Genomic DNA, 17,807 nt, shown 5'->3' with positions numbered 1-17,807 from the left:
GGCTGCAGTAACAGCGAGAAGAGCAACAATGAGCTGTGTATCGGGGTCAGGTGCCATGTCCGCCGTCATCTTCCGCAGCGGTGCAATGCGACAAGCCCGAGGACCCGCTGAACGGCCGGGCCATCTATGACCAGCTGCTGTTCAACTCGGTGGTGCGCTACGAGTGTCACCACGGCTTCAGACTCAAGGGGCCCTCGACGGCGCGGTGCAATTCCCAGCGCCACTGGGAAGGGGCACCCACGCACTGCGTTGGTCAGTATAGTCCCTTGCTCGCCCCAAATCTCCCCTCCCCCAGGTGGCTCCACTTGTCCTCCACAGCAGTCGAGGTGTGTGCCCATGTCTTTTTCACAGGCTTAAGAGAACAAACATGGGTGCCACCCTATGCACTGGCATATGCGTGCATGCTAGCACTTATCTCGACTTATTGCCTAGGTTTCTGTTTTTTTTTTTAAGCCACTTTTGTTTTTCACAGATGTGACTAAGGTGGGATTTACATTAAAGGTTATTCCGCTGACTGAACATCTTTAGCCCAGACTAATGTAATGGCGTATAAGCTAAGAGGCTTTTTTCTTAGTCATGAAAGCCGAATAAAAAAAATGGTTTCGGCTTTCTAATGCACGGAAAAACGTGAGTTTCAGAAAAGTGCAGGTAAAAAAAAAAAAAAAAAGCAACTTTACATTATTATAAAAGCATCTTTGCTTTTTCTATTTTCAGAGAAGATGTACTGCGCGATTGTAAGAACCACCTCTTAAGACAAAACCATCTAAGCTGTGCAAACACTTGCTGTAAATGAGCGAGGATATTTTTTAGACACGTTTAGTGGAGTATGAATTACTAATCAGGACCCGAAATTAAACACGAGAAAGAATGGACGCTAAAGAAAACTAGCAAAAACTTCGAAAGTACCGGAGCTAATGGTTATATTGACACAGCAGCGAAAACAAAGGCACTAAAAGCGGAGGAAAGGCAGCGTCGGCTAGCGCACCCGTCATTATTAGGATCACGGTTTAATTTATGCCAGCCCTCCCCTTTCCATATAGTCTGTTCCCCGTGCTAGCGCCCTCATTGTGTTACCAAAGAAAAAAAAACCGCAAAGGTTGCGAGAAGCTTCTCCCTCCTCGCGCCCGTTGTTCTCCCCCTCGCCCGCATTCTCTCTCCCAAGTACAGCACCGAGAACACAGAGTACGTCAGGAAGCACCACTACCGGCTCAATGTTTAACGCTCTATATTCAGCTGACACGCGTGTCTACATCCACATGCGATCGCTTTTGTTGCTCAATGTTTAACGCTCTATATTCAGCTGACACGCGTGTCTACATCCACGTGCGATCGCTTTTGTTCAGCGTTGTTTTGTTCGTTTCTCTTTCCGCCGCTCCCCGCCATTCTATACCGCGATTGACTTCACACCGTTGATTTTTCCTTTTCTGTGTCTTTTGCTCTTCACGTTAAGCCACGCCTGCGATTAAAATGCATAGGAACAGTAATAACCTGTTTGCCCGAATCCAGCAGATTTCGCGCTTCGTTAGCAGCACACTCGCGGCCGGACCGCCTGACTTTCTGTCAGCTGTCGAACTTTATTGCGGCCCGCGACTTTAGCATGTCTTTTTGCACTGTCTCTGGTTCTTTTTCCCGTTTTATCCTTTTCGCAATTTAGCTCTTGTTGGACGCGGAATGAAGTTTAATTATGATAATGCCCCGGCAGTCCTCACTACAAGAGAGTTAAAACAAGAAAAAAAAAAGTAAAGTAAAGTAAAGAAGGATAAGAAGCGAGCAATCGCGAGCAAAGAGTGGCCGCTTCCGGTAATGACCTTTTCTTGCGGATGCTTCGACCGTCGCCCGTCGTCGTCTTCTAAATCCTCGGCCCGACTTGGGCGGGGCGCAGAAATGGTGTCCTCTTCTGAGTGGGAGCACTGCAGCATGGAGATATCTGGGGGAACCTCCAAAGCCGAAAAACAAGAAAATAAGGAAAGAGACCCCGAAACGGGAAAATGAGAGACCCGAGAATGCAGAAATAAAGACCTTTTTATCGTCTCATTCTTAAGACTCGTCGTCTGGTCATGTGGTGCCCAATAATTTGCCCATTGCGAACGTTTTTGTTCTCCTCGCTCTTTGTGCGCGAATACACCGGCTCCTTTTTCTTCTGCCCCCCGTTTGTTCGCGCTTCTCCTCGAAGGCGGAGCTTTGGTGCGCAATTATACTGCCATTATTACATATAAGCCTTTTTGAATTACACGGTCGTTGCCACATAAGCTGTTGAATCCCAGGCGTTTGGCGCGTTCTTTCATTCTTAATTTTCCTCTCCCCGCTTCTCCAAGGTGGGCATAAAATAAAATTAAAAAAAATTCGAGTGTCTCAGCGTCTGCATCCGGCAGTTGCCAGCAAAGCGAAAAGTAATAAGTGAAAATTTTAAAATGCTAGACGTGGATGAAATTATGGGAAATGTTCTAAAGCGCATTCCGCCCTCCAAGCATGAATGTAATTTTACAGCTCTGCTCGCTGCCTATTTCCGCTCAGGAGAGAGCTTCTGAACCACATTTTGATGGCAATTATACGCTGCGAAGAAACAAAGCCGCAGATATGTGCGGTGCTTTTTACCAACCTACTTTTTAGTAGACGCATGTAGCGTTTAAATCTGATTTCCACCTGATGTCGTAATAAGACTTCGCGGTTGCTATTAGCAGCAGATTGGGCAAACGTCAGAGAAAAACACAGGAGACGAGTTTTGTCCCGTGAGCGTTGTCGCCTGTCAGTTTCTTTCACTTCCTCTAAATTTGCTAATGGAAATCATGAACCAATCCGCCCAGCAAAAATAGCGAGGAACAGAAGGCTTATGGACGGAACGAGGGCGACTACCTTAAAACAAAATCAATATTTCGGAAACGAAATCTGGCTAATAAATTTATTGGAAGGAAGGAGCAGTTCGGTAGGCCTTTCACGTTTCTGTCTTTATACATACGATTGTTTGCACGTGTACCCACCCTTTACATCCCCAAAGGTAAAGGTAAAAAAGTGATGCAATGTAATGCGATGTAATGTTATATTATGCAATGTTATGTTATGTTATGTAATATTATGTTATGTCATGGTATGTTATGTGATGTTATGTGATATTATGTTATGTTATGTGAAGTTATGTGATACTGCTCGTCGAAGCGGTTACACAGCCATACACTCACTAGAACCAGAGCATGGCCACAATGTTCTTTTATTTTTATTGTTTTTTAGCGAGGTGTGGAAGGCGGGGGGGGGGGGGGGGGGGGTCTGTTATTTTCTAATACCGGGGCCAGTTCTGTTTGATTTACGTCTGTAGGCCATATATCATTTTTATTAGATTAGAGTATGGGCGACCACTAAAAATGGGCAAATGACGTGGCAAGCGGCGGGTGCAAGCAGGCAGCTCAATCCATGTTTGGCCATGCATGCCTTTCTGATTTCCCCTGACTGCTTTTAGCCGTGTGAGGGTTTAGCACATTTTTTTTTTTTTACAACCACAGCACCATATTTTTTTTCCGCACCCTTGTACAAAATCTTGTACAAAATTCTTCCAGTGTTTCACTGACCCGCTATTTCGCATCACATATTTCGTTTTGCTTCTGCATCTCCACCTCGTCCAAATCATCTCTCTCAATTGAAAGGGCTAAGTAGTGCTCGATGCGAGAGGTTCTCAGGAAGTTCTACTTCCTTGGCAACAATTTCTGTAGCTTTTTCCCCCTTATTTAGTGGACATTAAATTTGTCACATTCAAGTGAAAGCGTGAAAACTATGCTTTCTCTGGAATTCATAACTTCGCTAAAAAAGCGCCTGATATGATGTTTTCCTTTTCTTCTTTTTTTTTTTTGTCAGTACAAAAATGTTTACATTCCGTCGTGCTAGAAAGAGAGCAGTTGCTTTGCCACGCCAACATTAAAGCTCGAAACCCACGCCATCAGGCCTGTTTCCCTAGAGCATGTAAAGAGTACGCGATCCACGTCCAGTGATGAGGTGCCCACCTTAGTGCGTCATTTGCGTGGTGAACAATCGCTTTAATTCTCATACCATAATGCAAGAAGGTTCTGCATCGCTGGCGAAAGGCCATCGCCTATTTTTAGACTATAGCTAGTTGAATTATGCGCAAATGTAACATTTTAAGGAGACATGCTCCTCGAAAATTTTGCTTCCTTAATTTCGTAGCTAGATGAATGAAACTATTTGTCACTTCTAGAGTTTGATCTCCTGTTTTCAAATTTATTTTTCTTTATAATAAAGCTTGATTCATTCGTGCCCTAAATGGCACGCATGAGTCAAAACATGGCATGCTTGTTAATCTGTTGGACATGGCAGTATGCATGATAGAGCAGAGCAAATTAGTTTTCCTTTTCTCTAACACTCTTTAACTTAACAAACTGATGTCATTCACTTCAGGATGCATCATACTAAGGATATTTTATATCTAGTGCATCTCTTTCATTATCTGCGTGTACTTCGGACGAAAGTCGGCTGCCTTCAAGAGAAAGACGCCTGACAACCCTCGCTCACTATCATTTCAAAGTCTACATTTGTTTTTTTCTGATGATAAGTGACTGTGACATTTATGAACATTTATGTAACATTTATGTGACATTTATGTGACGTTTATGACGTTTCAATAGTTTTCTCCTAGCCATTTTGAAGGATCGACTACACGCCGCTTTTGTTTTCCACGAAGAATCGAAGTGTGCGGCATGGAAAAGTAGCGCTTTGGTTTATTTTTGTTTATTTTGTTGTTATTTATTGTTTCATTTCAATCCATTGTTTTGTGTTATATTTTTCGGCTCCTGGTCGGCGAGGTATCAACTTTCCTTAATGCAGCCCCCGTAACAATACGAATTAGAGACCCCTCACCTAGAGAGTTGCTTTGTACGTTTTGTACGTACTTCAATATTAGGCACGCCAAATTATCTTTGTTGGCGGCTAAAATATCTGCATCAAATGCGCACAAAAGCCATGATTGGTCCAAAATAAAACGATGAAAAAAAAAAAAAACACGACTTAATGTTACACAAAGGTCTTGAGGAAAAGCTCTGTATTGACGCTGAAAATATGTTTTTATTATTACTACCTGGGAGTGATGCGGTGAAGTCGGCCTTGAGTAGAATATAAGCATAGGTCTACCGGCTTTTATAAGCATGACTGCGAGCAACAGCGTGATCTGACGCATCAAGCACTTGAAATATGGCTCGGATTTGCAGCTCTTCTAGCTGCATGCTGTGAGTGCTTTAACCCAATTTTTTAACAATTTACCGATCACTTTTGTATCCGATTTTTTTATGTGAAAGAGAAAAATCGATCAGGGTTACTCAAATAGTCAAACTAGCAAAACGCGATTAAAAAAGCCATTTTTCGACGTGCTTATCCCCTTAAACTGTAAACTGTGACTACTTACCCAAAGATTACAGCTCTTAATAGGTTGTAGCGCCTTTCGTTCATTAGTTGCCAGTATACTGTGTCAAAAGCAAGCTGGCAGCGCTGTTCTTAATTGTCTGAGTGGTCAACGCTTGTTTAGTTCGAGTATAGGATGAATTATGATTGAGGACTTGGCTCAGTGTAACTGGCCTCACTGCACGCCCGTGCGCAGAGATCGACTGCGGCCACCCCGGCCACCTGCACAACGGCTACGTGGAGTTCCGTTCGTCGACGCTCAACGCCAAGGCAACGTACAACTGCTTCGATGGTATGAAGTTCCAGGGCGAGTCCAATACCAGTATCTGCCTCGACACCGGCAACTGGTCCACTCCGCTGCCCAAGTGTCTCGGTGAGCTAACGCGGTGCCCGATGCGCGCTGCGCCCCTCGCTTGTGCGTGCTCATTCTCGATATCCAGCCAGCGCGTTTTCAGACTGCGCCGTGAAACTAAACGATAGGCTTGGTATTATTGGCAAGACATCTTGAAATATTTCAACAGGAAGAGAGGAGACGAAGAAACCCGAATAGGGGGGACAGAGTGTTTCGTCTGTATTGTCTCATCGTGCCGTCTCAGTACCAGCGATAATAGCTGTGTTTTTTTTTTCTGCATAAGCACATTTTAAATTTGCGATACACCTCGAGCAGGAGTTATTTCCTATGTATTCATTTGCAACAATATTTGAAATTACACGATGCTATATAAAAGCGCAGTATACATTTTTTTTTTAATCAAAAATAAAGCTCGAACGTTTGATGTTTTTAACAGATAGTGGGACCATATAGTGAGCGTTGTGACAGTTTATTTGAAAAATGCAATTCTTTGCTGCTGGATAAAGGTGAATATATCCAGAAGGAGAGAGAAAATTAATTTTCACCTCGATGAATCATTGAATAGAATTTTCGTCAGTGTCCCTTCATAGCGCAGTCAGAAAACGCTGCGTCTTTGGTTGCCGCGTTTTCCATATGTTTCTGACGGATCTTTCTTATCTTCGTTCGATTCCGAAACGACTTTTAGAATGAATAAAATGGGAAAACTCTTGAAACTGACATTCTTTGTTTTCCTTTGACTGCGCACCAGTTGCTATGTACGGCACGTACCAAAAGGTCAGCGTGTAAACACTGGTGGAAATGCAGGGCGCAGGAACGGAGGCGCAACTTAAGCATTGAGCTTTTAATGCTATATGCACAGCATCTTTCTTTTCGGAGTCCTAATAAAATGCGGCCGAGGTCTCACGTTTCCTATCTCCTAGAGCTGAAAAATGGCGCATCGTTGACAGACTAAGCTTGGAAGGGTCCCGTGATTGTGCCAACTTCGGTTCAAAGAGTTTATTTACGTCAGTGATCATTGCTTACGCTATTCACATATTGAAACCCGTTATTTGAGAACTATATGTTCCGTAGTGTAACTGAAAATTTTCTCAAGTAGACCTTTAGTCCATATTCCCTGCCCTTTTTCCGTGCAGCTGATTAAAATGTCCCCAGCAGTTAAAAAAAATAAAATAAAATCCGGCTGTGAAATTATAATTTATTGTTGTATTAACTAGTGTACTACTTTGATGTTATACGGCTATTCCTTGTGTAATACCTCACTCCTGTGATCATTAGGTTTACTCAAAATAACTAAAGTTGTAATGCATAATTGTGAAAGCCCATGAAAATTTTTTTCTTAATTATACCCTGGAGATGAGAAAACTCCGCGGATGAAACATGATTGCATTATTTTATTTTATTTGACTCATCGTCTATTATATGATTCTCCTCGAGAATCGGACATTTGAGAAAAATACTCATTCCAGAAGCGTCTCGTACCCAGCAAAAAAAAAAAAAAAAAAAAAAAAAAAAAAGCTGAACCGCTGTAAATATCGTGTTCCAATACCAGCATAGAGTGCACTTTTCGAATGAATACTAAATCTTGTGTTTAGCGCATGATGGCATTAATTGTCTATGTGAAAAAAAAAAAAAGAAAAAAAAAACACAATACATAACAGCACTAAATTTTATTACGAGGAGAAATCATTCGATCGCAACATTAGCATAAGCCAGATTAGGGGAATGGTTTATTAATGCAGACAAGGCTTGTAAAAAAATAAATTCGTATAAGAATACTTGTCTACTTGCCAAGGAATCTCCGTTTCTGGTCTACATAACCGAAGTTCAGGGGATGTACCTCCAGTAGGCGGCATGCCGCATGACGAGAGGCGTGTCATAAAAATTAAGTTCCTGAACTTGCTTGAAAACCGAGCACCGCCATTTGACTAAGGTAAATAAATGAGACCCTACCTGTGACCCTACCTAGCGGACACTTCGTCACCGGTGCTGTAACGTTTTGATGCATATCTCACTTCGTCTACTATTTAGGTCGTATACATAAAGTTCCTGATTGCGGCTAGCGAAGGTCGTAATAGAAGAGGTAAGAAGGGGGAAAGGAAGGGTAGAATATATTTTTTTTTTATATGCTCACGTCCGCTGTGTTGGCCATACTGAAATCAGGTTAGACATTAATTTTGGTGAAATTCGGACGAAGTCAAATTTCCGGGGTCCAGGGAGGTCAAATTTTGAGCGTGGAGCACTTAAGCATGGAGATCACTACTGAATTGGCCATACTCGAATTAGGTTAGGCATTGTTTTTGGTCAAATTCTTACGTAGTCAAAGTTTGGTGATCAGGAGGGTCAAATTTAGGGGCTGGTCCATGCCGAGTTGGAGGCCACCACGGAATTGGCCATACTCTAATTGATTATACATCCCTTTTGGTCCAACTCTGGCGAGGTCAAATTTTGAGGGTGGCTCATCCAAATATAGAGGTCGCCATCGAGTTGGTCTTTACTCTAATTAGATTAGATCCAAATTCGGTTCTATTTATTAATTAAACATGCAATCCATTATTGACAGTTCGTGCGGACATGCTCTGATGAGAGGCTCTGTCCACACACTGCCAACGCATCCCTCATGACGCCGCTCATGAGACAATAAATATTGTCGAATTAAAAATGAATCAATATCGACCGAGACGAACAATAGAAGACTGCTCGTCTGAAAGCTTAATAAAATGAAATATGCGAATTCACTGAAATCGAAATAATATACCTCATAGGAATGAAAAGCTCGGAATGATAAAGAACCGGATTTAGCTGTGTAAGTTTAAAAAGCAGGAAATAAATAAAGTCGCCACACGAAGAAGGTCGGCGCTCGAAACGATTAATTATGATAAAAGGTGCATGCCAATACAAACCATTCAAATTCATCCCTGCATCCATCTATGCGCGATGAGCCGATGCGTTCTACTACGTCCTAGCGACAGGTGCGGACGCGCACCTGCCACTCCGGGACTGCAGTCGCCTCCCCATGCAAGTGGATAAGGGCAGCGCATCACGCACCTCGAGCCATGTTAAAACTTCCTGAGGGCTGTGTTCCTTGTGGTTAGCGCCGAAAGCAGACCACGCCTACCCAAAGGGGCGCAAAATTTGCGCCAAAAACCCGCCATCTCTCCTAAGCACCCTCTCGTGCCATGCACTTACAAGAGAACGGGATGAACATAGCATCTCTTGCGCCGTCTTTGGGGCATTTTCGAGCATTTTTGATCCCTTGGTCTGAAAACTTCAGTCGCGTTTGATGCGTCGCTGTGCGCCACGAAGTGGAGCCTGGCTTAGGAGTTTCTTCCGCAACGCTGATCACTGGCGGGGTAAAGGTTCCTAAACTAGGCCTGCTCTCCAAGCACGCCATGCCGTAACCTGTCCACGCGGAACTGATGCCTCGGAAGCAGCGCTGACAAAGGTTCAAGCTCTCAGCGCGTGGTGTTTAACTTAATCGCGAACGAATCCGTCCAGGCATTCACCTGGGCCCTTTCAAGCGCGGCCGTAGACAAAGGACGCGTTCGCACGACATGCGGCAGAGCGCGCTTAAAACACAAGCGCGCCGCCGCTCCCTTCCAGGTCAGTACACGCCTCCATTATGGGCTTGAACACGCTCGCATCGGACACGGTGGAGAAAATAAGCGAATAGGAAGCGAATACCGGGAAACGCAGCTGCTTTGATATTCTGAAGGGCTTGTTAGGATTGGACGCACTATCACGAGCTAACGGAGACCAGTACTACTTAGCAGTAGGCAAAATAATGTCCAGATGTGCAAAACGTAAACGAAGAAATCACAAGGAAAGCTAAATTTACATTGCAAAGGGCTAAGAATACAGAATTTTGAGAGAGAGAAAAAAACAACTAAATGCAACCCGCAGCTTCTATAGTATCCTCTGCTCGCAGAGCACGAATACCAGCTGCCACTTGTTCACGGTGGTTGCGCATAAACATAAAAGGATTAAGCATCGTAGCGACGTGTTAGGTGTGTTTTGCCGGCAAATTGTTTCACACCGGCACAATTATTAATTTACGCGCATGGCGACAAAAGTGTGCTTCACACAATATACCAAGAAGTGCCGACGAGTGACACCCAGCCTGCATGGTTGTGGTGTTCTATTGAATAGTCTGATCTTCGAGAATTTCGTTTAGTTCTCAGCCTCTACACAGACACACACACGCACACGTAGGCAACCACGCACGTACGCAGGCACGCACGCGCACATATACACAGACGCGTGTACGCCCAAACACAAGCACGTACACGCGCACATGCGCGCACGCGCAGTTTAAAACTGGATATGAGTTCTAAATAATAAATTTCCTAAACGTTTCTAGACAATGGGATGATTTAGAATAGTGTTACCTTGTCAATTAGGGGGATAGTGAGGTGCGAAGGCGCATGAGTAGAATGCTGCGCTGAAAGGGCGAAGCGTATGGGTGATGTTGTTAACGTCTCTTTAACAGCTCCTGCCCTATATTCTAAAGCTGCTAGTATAAATTCTAATTATCTGTGTACTTTAAAATATGTATTTCTCTTTTGTTCCTTGATCTTTTTTGTTCGGTAGCCATATTCTTATCACCAATAAAATTTTGTTTAGCTCCCTCGAAACGGCTACAAAAGTTGTTCTTCGTACGAATTGTCTCCTAGGATTCCAGCGTTATTCATGGGCTGTGTGCGTGTTCTTTTTGAAACTGCATAAGTAATTCTTCCGTACCGCAACGCCGTTGCTACCGCCTCGCTGTTTTGCACTGTTGCTCGTTGATTATGCGCACAAGTAACGAAAATTATTTGACTCGTATATCTGGCTATTTAATTGCTTTTCGACTCGGTGTTTAGCAAGACTATTCGTATCTGCTTCGGCTTGAAAACAGTGCTATTCGTAGTCTCCTATGAATAATTTCCGAATCTAACACTTCGTGCGTGTAATTAAAATACCTGCTCGTGCTGAAGTGAACAGCATCAGTGGTGGGCGTTAACATCGCTCATATAAAAACGCGGAGATTTCGGCACTCATTCAAGAATTATACAGGTTGTCGGAATTCATCCGATTCCCTTCTCTATATAACAAGAACCATGTAGCAGTTCAGCCTAATTGGCTCGTAAAAATATCCAATTCTTTCCTCCACTGGCCTTTAGTTTTTCTGATCCGAGCGGGCTTAGAACGGAGTCACTTGTGGTTGAATAACAAGAAAAAAATATTTTAAAAGACCGTCCGTAAAGTGCACACGTATCTCGTGACGTAGCTCATTGAGTAATACGCATTTTATTGTTCTCTATGTGAAATATTAAGCCGCGGCCGAGCCGGTTACCATTCCTTGGCTCTTTCAGCGACCTATACCGTTAGGCTGTAAAAACCTTCCAGCGATAATTTTTCAAGTGCCTCTTCGAACATTTAGTCGCGCTGAGGCATATACCCCATTCACTAGGTAAGAATAGGGTCACCATTTCGATCGCATTTGTCTTCCAGCTTTTGCAGATGAATGAGGAAAAGGACATAATTACGTCGAAAAATAAACACTTGCAATCCAGGCTGGAACCCCCACAAAACAAAATACAACACAGCCACTTTGTCGTTGCCTCCAGCCCCAGTTGCCGAAGAAATGCGGTGCGGAGTTTGACCAAACGTTGGCTGAAATATAGCCCGTCCTGGTGTTTAAAAAAAAAAAAAAAAAAGAGAGAGAGAGAAAAAGGAAAGAAAACGCTGCTCAACGAACAAGTTGTCATTGCATGCATACCGCGCCCAGCAGCCGCACGCGGTTCCCGAACTCACCACAATCAGAGCTGGGAACGCCCTCAACAAGGGGTTGCTGCACTGTCGTATAGCCGTACGCGTGACGTTCTCGGCTGTCGGCAAAGCCCAGCGGCAGTCGATTGGCAAACAGAAAGTCGGGTGTCTGTCGGCGTCGCGCTCGGATGCCGCTGCGTGCTTTTCGGCCGCAGAGGGAGTCGGTCACTTCAACAATTTCCAGAGGGCCGCGGTCCTCACTGTTGACCTCAAGCAAACAAGCTCGGCCCAACGCTGTTCGCCAAGTTTTCTTTCTACTTTTACCTTTATATCTGATGCTTCGTAGGTCCTGTTTGGCGGCCGTTGTCCTCATCATATGTTGAGTGCTGGCCGTCTTCCTCGATGTATACTTCTGATAGATGCTATGTATCAGCCGAGGCACTCTCTGTTTCACGCCTTTGTGCTGTAGGATACGCTATAGCTCTAACATTTGCGCGAGTAGAGCTTCTGTGCATCATAGAGGTATGCATTCTTCAGGACATGTCACTGATGACGTCAGTGGAGAAATATTGTCCGCACATATAATCTACTTACGGCCTATTTGGGCTTGTGCGCTTATTGCCCTACGTTGCTCAGGTTACAACCTCTATGAGCAAAGTCATACCTATCAGTACTCAGTGTCGTCAATGCCATGAATCAGCAATGTGGGAGCGATCACATCTATTATTTGCTGCAGATTATGCATAGAGTATACCATGCCGGCCAGCCTCCGTAGACATGTTGTCCGGACATGCACTGCTATGGATGTGCTGAAAGATGACTAGATGTTCTCTCTCTCTTTCTATCTTTCTTTTTTTCGCTTATCTAACAGTCTCCACTTTGTATTTTGCTACTTTTGCTTCGGTATCCGTGCTTAGGAGCTTAGGCTCGGCAGCTGTCGTTTCTGGGCAGTACTTTGGCTAAAATTAACATTAAGATGTCAGGAGGAAAAAGGAACTCATGCTAATGCCGTGCCATTTGTGGAATGTAGAGCCCTTGCGACAAAGTAGCGTCCAAGAGGTTTTCTACATACGTTGTGTGGTGGAAAACTAGTAGCACCTGGGCAAGCCCCAGCTTTCGAAGAGTGAAGACAAGAGTTCTCTCATCTTCAAAAGGTTTGTAAAGTTGATAATTTAATAAGATACTCATACATCGTGGCCCAGAAGCAAATTCCTTAGGTTCTAAACTTTTGGCAGGTCTGCTGATGAACTTCCTGTCTTGTGCATTGTGTTCTAGTGTACTTATATAGGTTTTTTCTCTATGCGGTTTTATACATCCAGAAATTTGGGCAGTAAATAAGATGCTGCGGTTTAGGCAGAGGTCGAGTATAAATCACGTTGAACTGAAGTTTTTGCGTGTGTGGTAGTTTTAATGTTAAAATAAAACAACCGTGAGCAGTCACTTTATGGCCGGCTATAAATGACTTAATTACGCAAATGACCAGCGAAATTAACAGCTCACCTGTGGGGTGTTCACCATGCATTTCTCATGAGTTCTTAATTTTCCTCATTTTTTTCCCTTAGTACCCACCTTGGTAGCTGAGTAGCTTCGAATTTCTGCCGCTTATCTCAAAAGGCGGCCTATGCTTTCATCTTGCCGCTGTGAGGGTTGACTCCACCGGTAGCCTAGTTTCAGTTTCTGGCCATGTTTCTGGTCTTTGATCTGTCGGAGAGCTTCATGGCACGTGGTCGTCTTCATCTCCTCTGACAAAGCTAGACTGAGGACCTTAATTAGGCCTCCGTTATCTTAATTAAAGCCTAGAACACCCGGTAAACACTTAGCTAAACATGGTTATGCCGTGGAAAAGCAAAGTTAAACGAAACGAAACGAAACTGAACGAGTGCTAAATAATGCTTCTGCGTGTATATCCGTGCTTAGCCTAGCAAAAACCGCTGCTTAACTTTTTTTAGTGGCCCTATTAATATGAAACTCTTTCAGGGCTTTCGGCGTTTCAAACTGAAAATGTTTCAGGACTTGCGATTTTGGGCCTTACGGCGCAGAAGAAAAGAAAAAAAAAAAACGACAACTGCGGTAGTGTTCTCGAGGGATAATCTACGTCTTGCTTAGTTTTTCATTTCCCTTCAGTCTCCCTTAAAGCAATGAGACCTAATAGAGGCTTAACGGCAGTTGCTCCGGTTGTAATCTCCTAACAAAGCGTGTCTTCATTGCTTGTAAAGTTGCTTTAGGCCATAAAAGGCGTGCGGGTATACGGTACCTAGGGTCCATGCTGTGCCGTAGTTCACTCGTTCTGAACGGAAAAATATACTCTGGAGAGGCAGATTTCGGGTTAAAGCGTGGCTCGACCCAAATTACATCAAACCTTTTTGTGATGTACCCATCAGAACCACGAGGTTTTATCCGAATACGAAGGACGCCATAAATACTCCACAAAATGTGTGCAAAGACAGAGCACGAGGAATCCGTAGGAGGCTCAAATAAAACCGCGCTCTATTCAATTTCTCTTTATTTATCGTTGCTAATGCGAGGAAGTGAAACACGTGTTTCGCTCCCAAGTAGTAGTAGTATAAAAGTTTATTCCGCAAAATGGGAAGGGGTTCAGAAGCTCCAACACGCGCGTGCCTTTTCAAGAGGAACCGGTTTTCAGCTGGACGCGAATGCAGCGGCCCCTTTTGAACTCGATATCCGCGAACATTCACGAACGAGTGGCCGAGGTAAGGGCTTACACATGACACGAGCGCACCATGGCAGCCATCGTCCTATCGAATCGAGCATCGTTTCAGCTCGCTTCTTTGTCAAAACCCTCGCATTTCCAGCTTCAGTCGCGAAAACTCTAACAAACTTCCTTTCAAGCACGATGTTTGCACGGTATACCCGTCCCGGACGTCTCTGTTGCAAGACATCTTGCTGTTTCAATGTCGAAGCTGTGCAGGTTGATGTCGAAGGATAGCTTGCGGATCCGTACATTTGTTCCACATCAGAGTGTCTTCTTTCTGGCTTGCCGCCACGGGCATGAATGCTCGCTTCTTAATTGCGATTATTAGCGTGATGAGCGTATGCAGTCAGAATCGATTAGTTCGCTCCGTAGCATGGACGACGTCGCTGCTATTTGTCGCAAGAAAAGACGCGCACGTTTTGCTGGCGCATTTTGGATGCCGCAATTTTTGTTCAGCTCGTTACCAAAGTCGCGTGAGTGCTTTGCTGCACCGGGACGAGATATCGTTAAATATCGCATTTTTGTGTCATTTATGTTCGAATATTGAAGGCGGCGTTTCGAAAAAAGCGATGACTATAAGTTGTTCCAGTTCTGAGCGCACTGAGATAAGTTATCACTGTATGTACAAGTGCGGCCAGAATATTACAGAGCACGCTTGTGGTGTCTGAAAACTCCTCACGCGTTCTGTAGGGAAGGTACGATGGTTACTTGGGTGCATATGCGAGCCTACCGGCGGCATGTACTAACGTATATGTATAAGGTACCTTCAAATATTTGCTACATAACCTGCGACAAAAAACAAATTGTTGCCTAGCCGTACTACGTAATATTATGCCCGGGACTGTACAGTCCCGGCCATAATAATACGGAACACGGCGAGGTGATAAAGTATTTTGTCATGTGTAACCTATCGAATATTAGGAACTATACCTTGCACATGCTTAAGCACATGTCACTGGTGCACTCACGTACGGATCTGAGTAGCCATTGTATCTTCTATACAGAAGGCGTGAAAAATTTTCAGATCCTATCAGCGTGCTCTGTATTATTATGACCGCACCTGTACATCAACAAAACGTTATGGCTGCATTTTCGTTACTCACACAACCTCATTTGCTCTTACAGCAAACATTTTTCAGATCTTCTCTTCACCCTCTCTTATTGATTTGCTCTTACCGACCCTCTAAAACTGCACAAAGTTTCTTCCTTTTTTTTTTTTTTTGCTCACATGGAACTTTATTGCTAGCACGAAACCTCGGTTCAAATGTCGGTAACCACTGTGTGGCCTTTTTCATATAGACATATATAAAAACCTGCTTTTGTGAAGTTCTTTTTTTAGCCTTTTTGGTATTGGGGTCATGCCACGGTGATCCAATATATTACAGTTTTGTAGTCTGGCAGATAATACTGGACTTTATTATTCTAATTATGAAATTTGTGTGGCTTAGACGCATTTCTTATTTCGAAAGAAATTGTTGAAGTTGACACCGCGAAGCTCCTCCCACCGACAGCGATCGCCATGTTGAGACGATTGGTGACGTCACAGAGCAACACCGGCATGGACACCGGCCACCACATTGTCTGCTGCTGTGCCGGCGCCGATGAGCTGGTGATACTTACTCTGTTGCGCTTGCTAACATGACTTCCGATAAGTGTACTCAGCATGTTTCTGAAAATAGAACACAGTCTGTAGTGAAGCGTGATTCAGTTCTTGCCCAGGCATCTACCTTCGGCGCGACCGCCGCCACCGTCCGATGGCAGCACTGCCCCCACCACCGTAAACAACGCCACGCCGGTTGTGCCGTCCGCGCCAGCGATACGGCGGATCCCTCAGTGTCAGAAAAGAGTGCTAACATTTGTTTTTCTCGTAATAATAATCTACTTTCATGATGCGGCTAGGGCCAAACTTGGGCCTGGCAACAAGCAGCGTAAACAGTGCTGCTGAGGCGGGACGGCCGGGGTATTGGGTGCTCGACGTAGTGCGCCGCGCCTTACACACTACGCTGCTGCGCTGTTGGGCGGCATCCGAAGATCGTACAAAGCACCGTCGGACGACACTATGTACATTGCGCATTTTATGCGTTGTTTTTGAGACGTGTTTGAGTGTACAATGCATGCGCTATTCGAGCGGGTCAGCTCGTGCGTCTTTCGTACTCAGGCGCCGACGTGCACCTGAATCCCGCCCACAGATGCCACTTTTTCTTAGGTTAAAAGCGCTAACAGAGATTGACGAAAAGCTCAGTTTGCGGTAACCTCAGTAAGCAGCATGACTGCTGTTTGGCCGGCATTACCGCGGCTTCACGTAACAGCGGTTGACGCTGCTCGTGCACAGAACATGCAGCAGACGACGCGGCATCGGCCTGTTCGTGTTGCCAGATCAGCAAGCTGTTCACGAAGAAACTAAAATACTAGTTTTAAAAATATCTGCAGCTCAGATCCAGCCGAAACTTTGAGGTTTAGTTTCCTGGTACATCAGGAATAAGATGCAATAAAATAGTTTATATCCCAAATTGGTGTCATAGCCCCTTTAATAGACTCTGACTCACTGTTTTTCACTGTGCGCACGAAATGTCTTCACTTCCGCAAACTGCATCAAAAGCTTCCTAAAAAAAATGCATAGCTAGCTGTTGTGACCTGGACTAATTAAACACAAACCACTCCGTGAGGCTGCACGAGAGACGTGGCCTGCATTCTTCGCCCGTATAGAGGGACCTGAAACGAAGCGTTCAGGCCCGCAGCGGTGACGTCCTGCGTGCTCACAATGCAGCGCCGTGCAAGATCCCGACACTGGAGCACGCGTACGTGAACCTGTCGACGCCAGAGTCCCGTCTGGAGCACGGACGTCAGCTGAGTGTCAGCTGCCACGAGCACTACGAGCTGGCCTACAACGCCACGCCACCGCGCTGCAACAACGGGTCCTGGACCCACCTTCCCATCTGCGCACCCGGTGAGTGGCGTGGAGCTCCAGCCCGCATGCATGCATATTGCCAGGCGAAGGGAAACCTCACAAGTTTTGAAATATGTGACAACTTTTGAAATATGTGTGAACTCGTCGGAATACCTGCTAAACGGGCAAATGCTGGAGGCCAGTTTGCTGCGCATACAATTTATCCCGGGCGTTTCATCGTAGGAGAATCAGAATTAAAAAAAAAAAAAATGCTGTTTTAAAACTGATGTGGCTTAGTCAGCTTTGCAATACCCACTGTTGGCTGATATCGGCTCACGCTACCTACTAAGGGTCAGCTAACATGCTAAAGTGTATTTTTTAACTATGGCAGCTAGGTGATTGAATATGGTGGGAGGTTTCTCTTCCGATAGTAATAGCCATATCCCCTTTTAATATTTCGAAAAAACAACTTCCTTTGGCGCTGTGGCTAAACGAATTCCGTCCACCACACGTCCTTTTCGAAAAGAGCGCCTCTTTGGCGGGCCATGAAGCGACGTCAGTCACTACACGTCGCTGGTGCGCATCTTTAGTGTGGCCTCTCCCCTGCGAGGGCTGTAGCAGCGAGCAACAGGCGGAGCAGGGCAGATCACATGGAAAAGGTACTCTGAAGTAGCTTGTAGTTATTTACCTATAGCTTCAGAGCGCAGTTT

The 17,807-nt window shown here is 44.7% G+C and overlaps 1 protein-coding gene across 1 annotated transcript in view; it reads left to right on the top strand.

Moving 5' to 3' along the window:
- Hasp (Hig-anchoring scaffold protein) overlaps positions 1–17,807 on the top strand; it is a 550,586-nt gene that overhangs the window by 345,177 nt on the left and 187,602 nt on the right. Inside the window, exons 8-10 of the mRNA XM_084589524.1 lie at positions 79–252; positions 5,594–5,770; positions 16,978–17,157. Of these exons, the coding sequence (XP_084445650.1) occupies positions 79–252; positions 5,594–5,770; positions 16,978–17,157 (531 nt within the window). The remainder of the gene's footprint in view (positions 1–78; positions 253–5,593; positions 5,771–16,977; positions 17,158–17,807) is intronic.

The sequence above is a fragment of the Amblyomma maculatum genome, chromosome 1 (genome assembly GCF_055883805.1).
Source record: "Amblyomma maculatum isolate TAMU_Amacu chromosome 1, ASM5588380v1, whole genome shotgun sequence".
Classification (NCBI taxonomy): Eukaryota; Metazoa; Arthropoda; class Arachnida; order Ixodida; family Ixodidae; genus Amblyomma; species Amblyomma maculatum.
The sequence above is the reverse complement of the archived record's forward strand: the minus strand, read 5'-3'. Positions and strand labels throughout refer to the sequence as shown.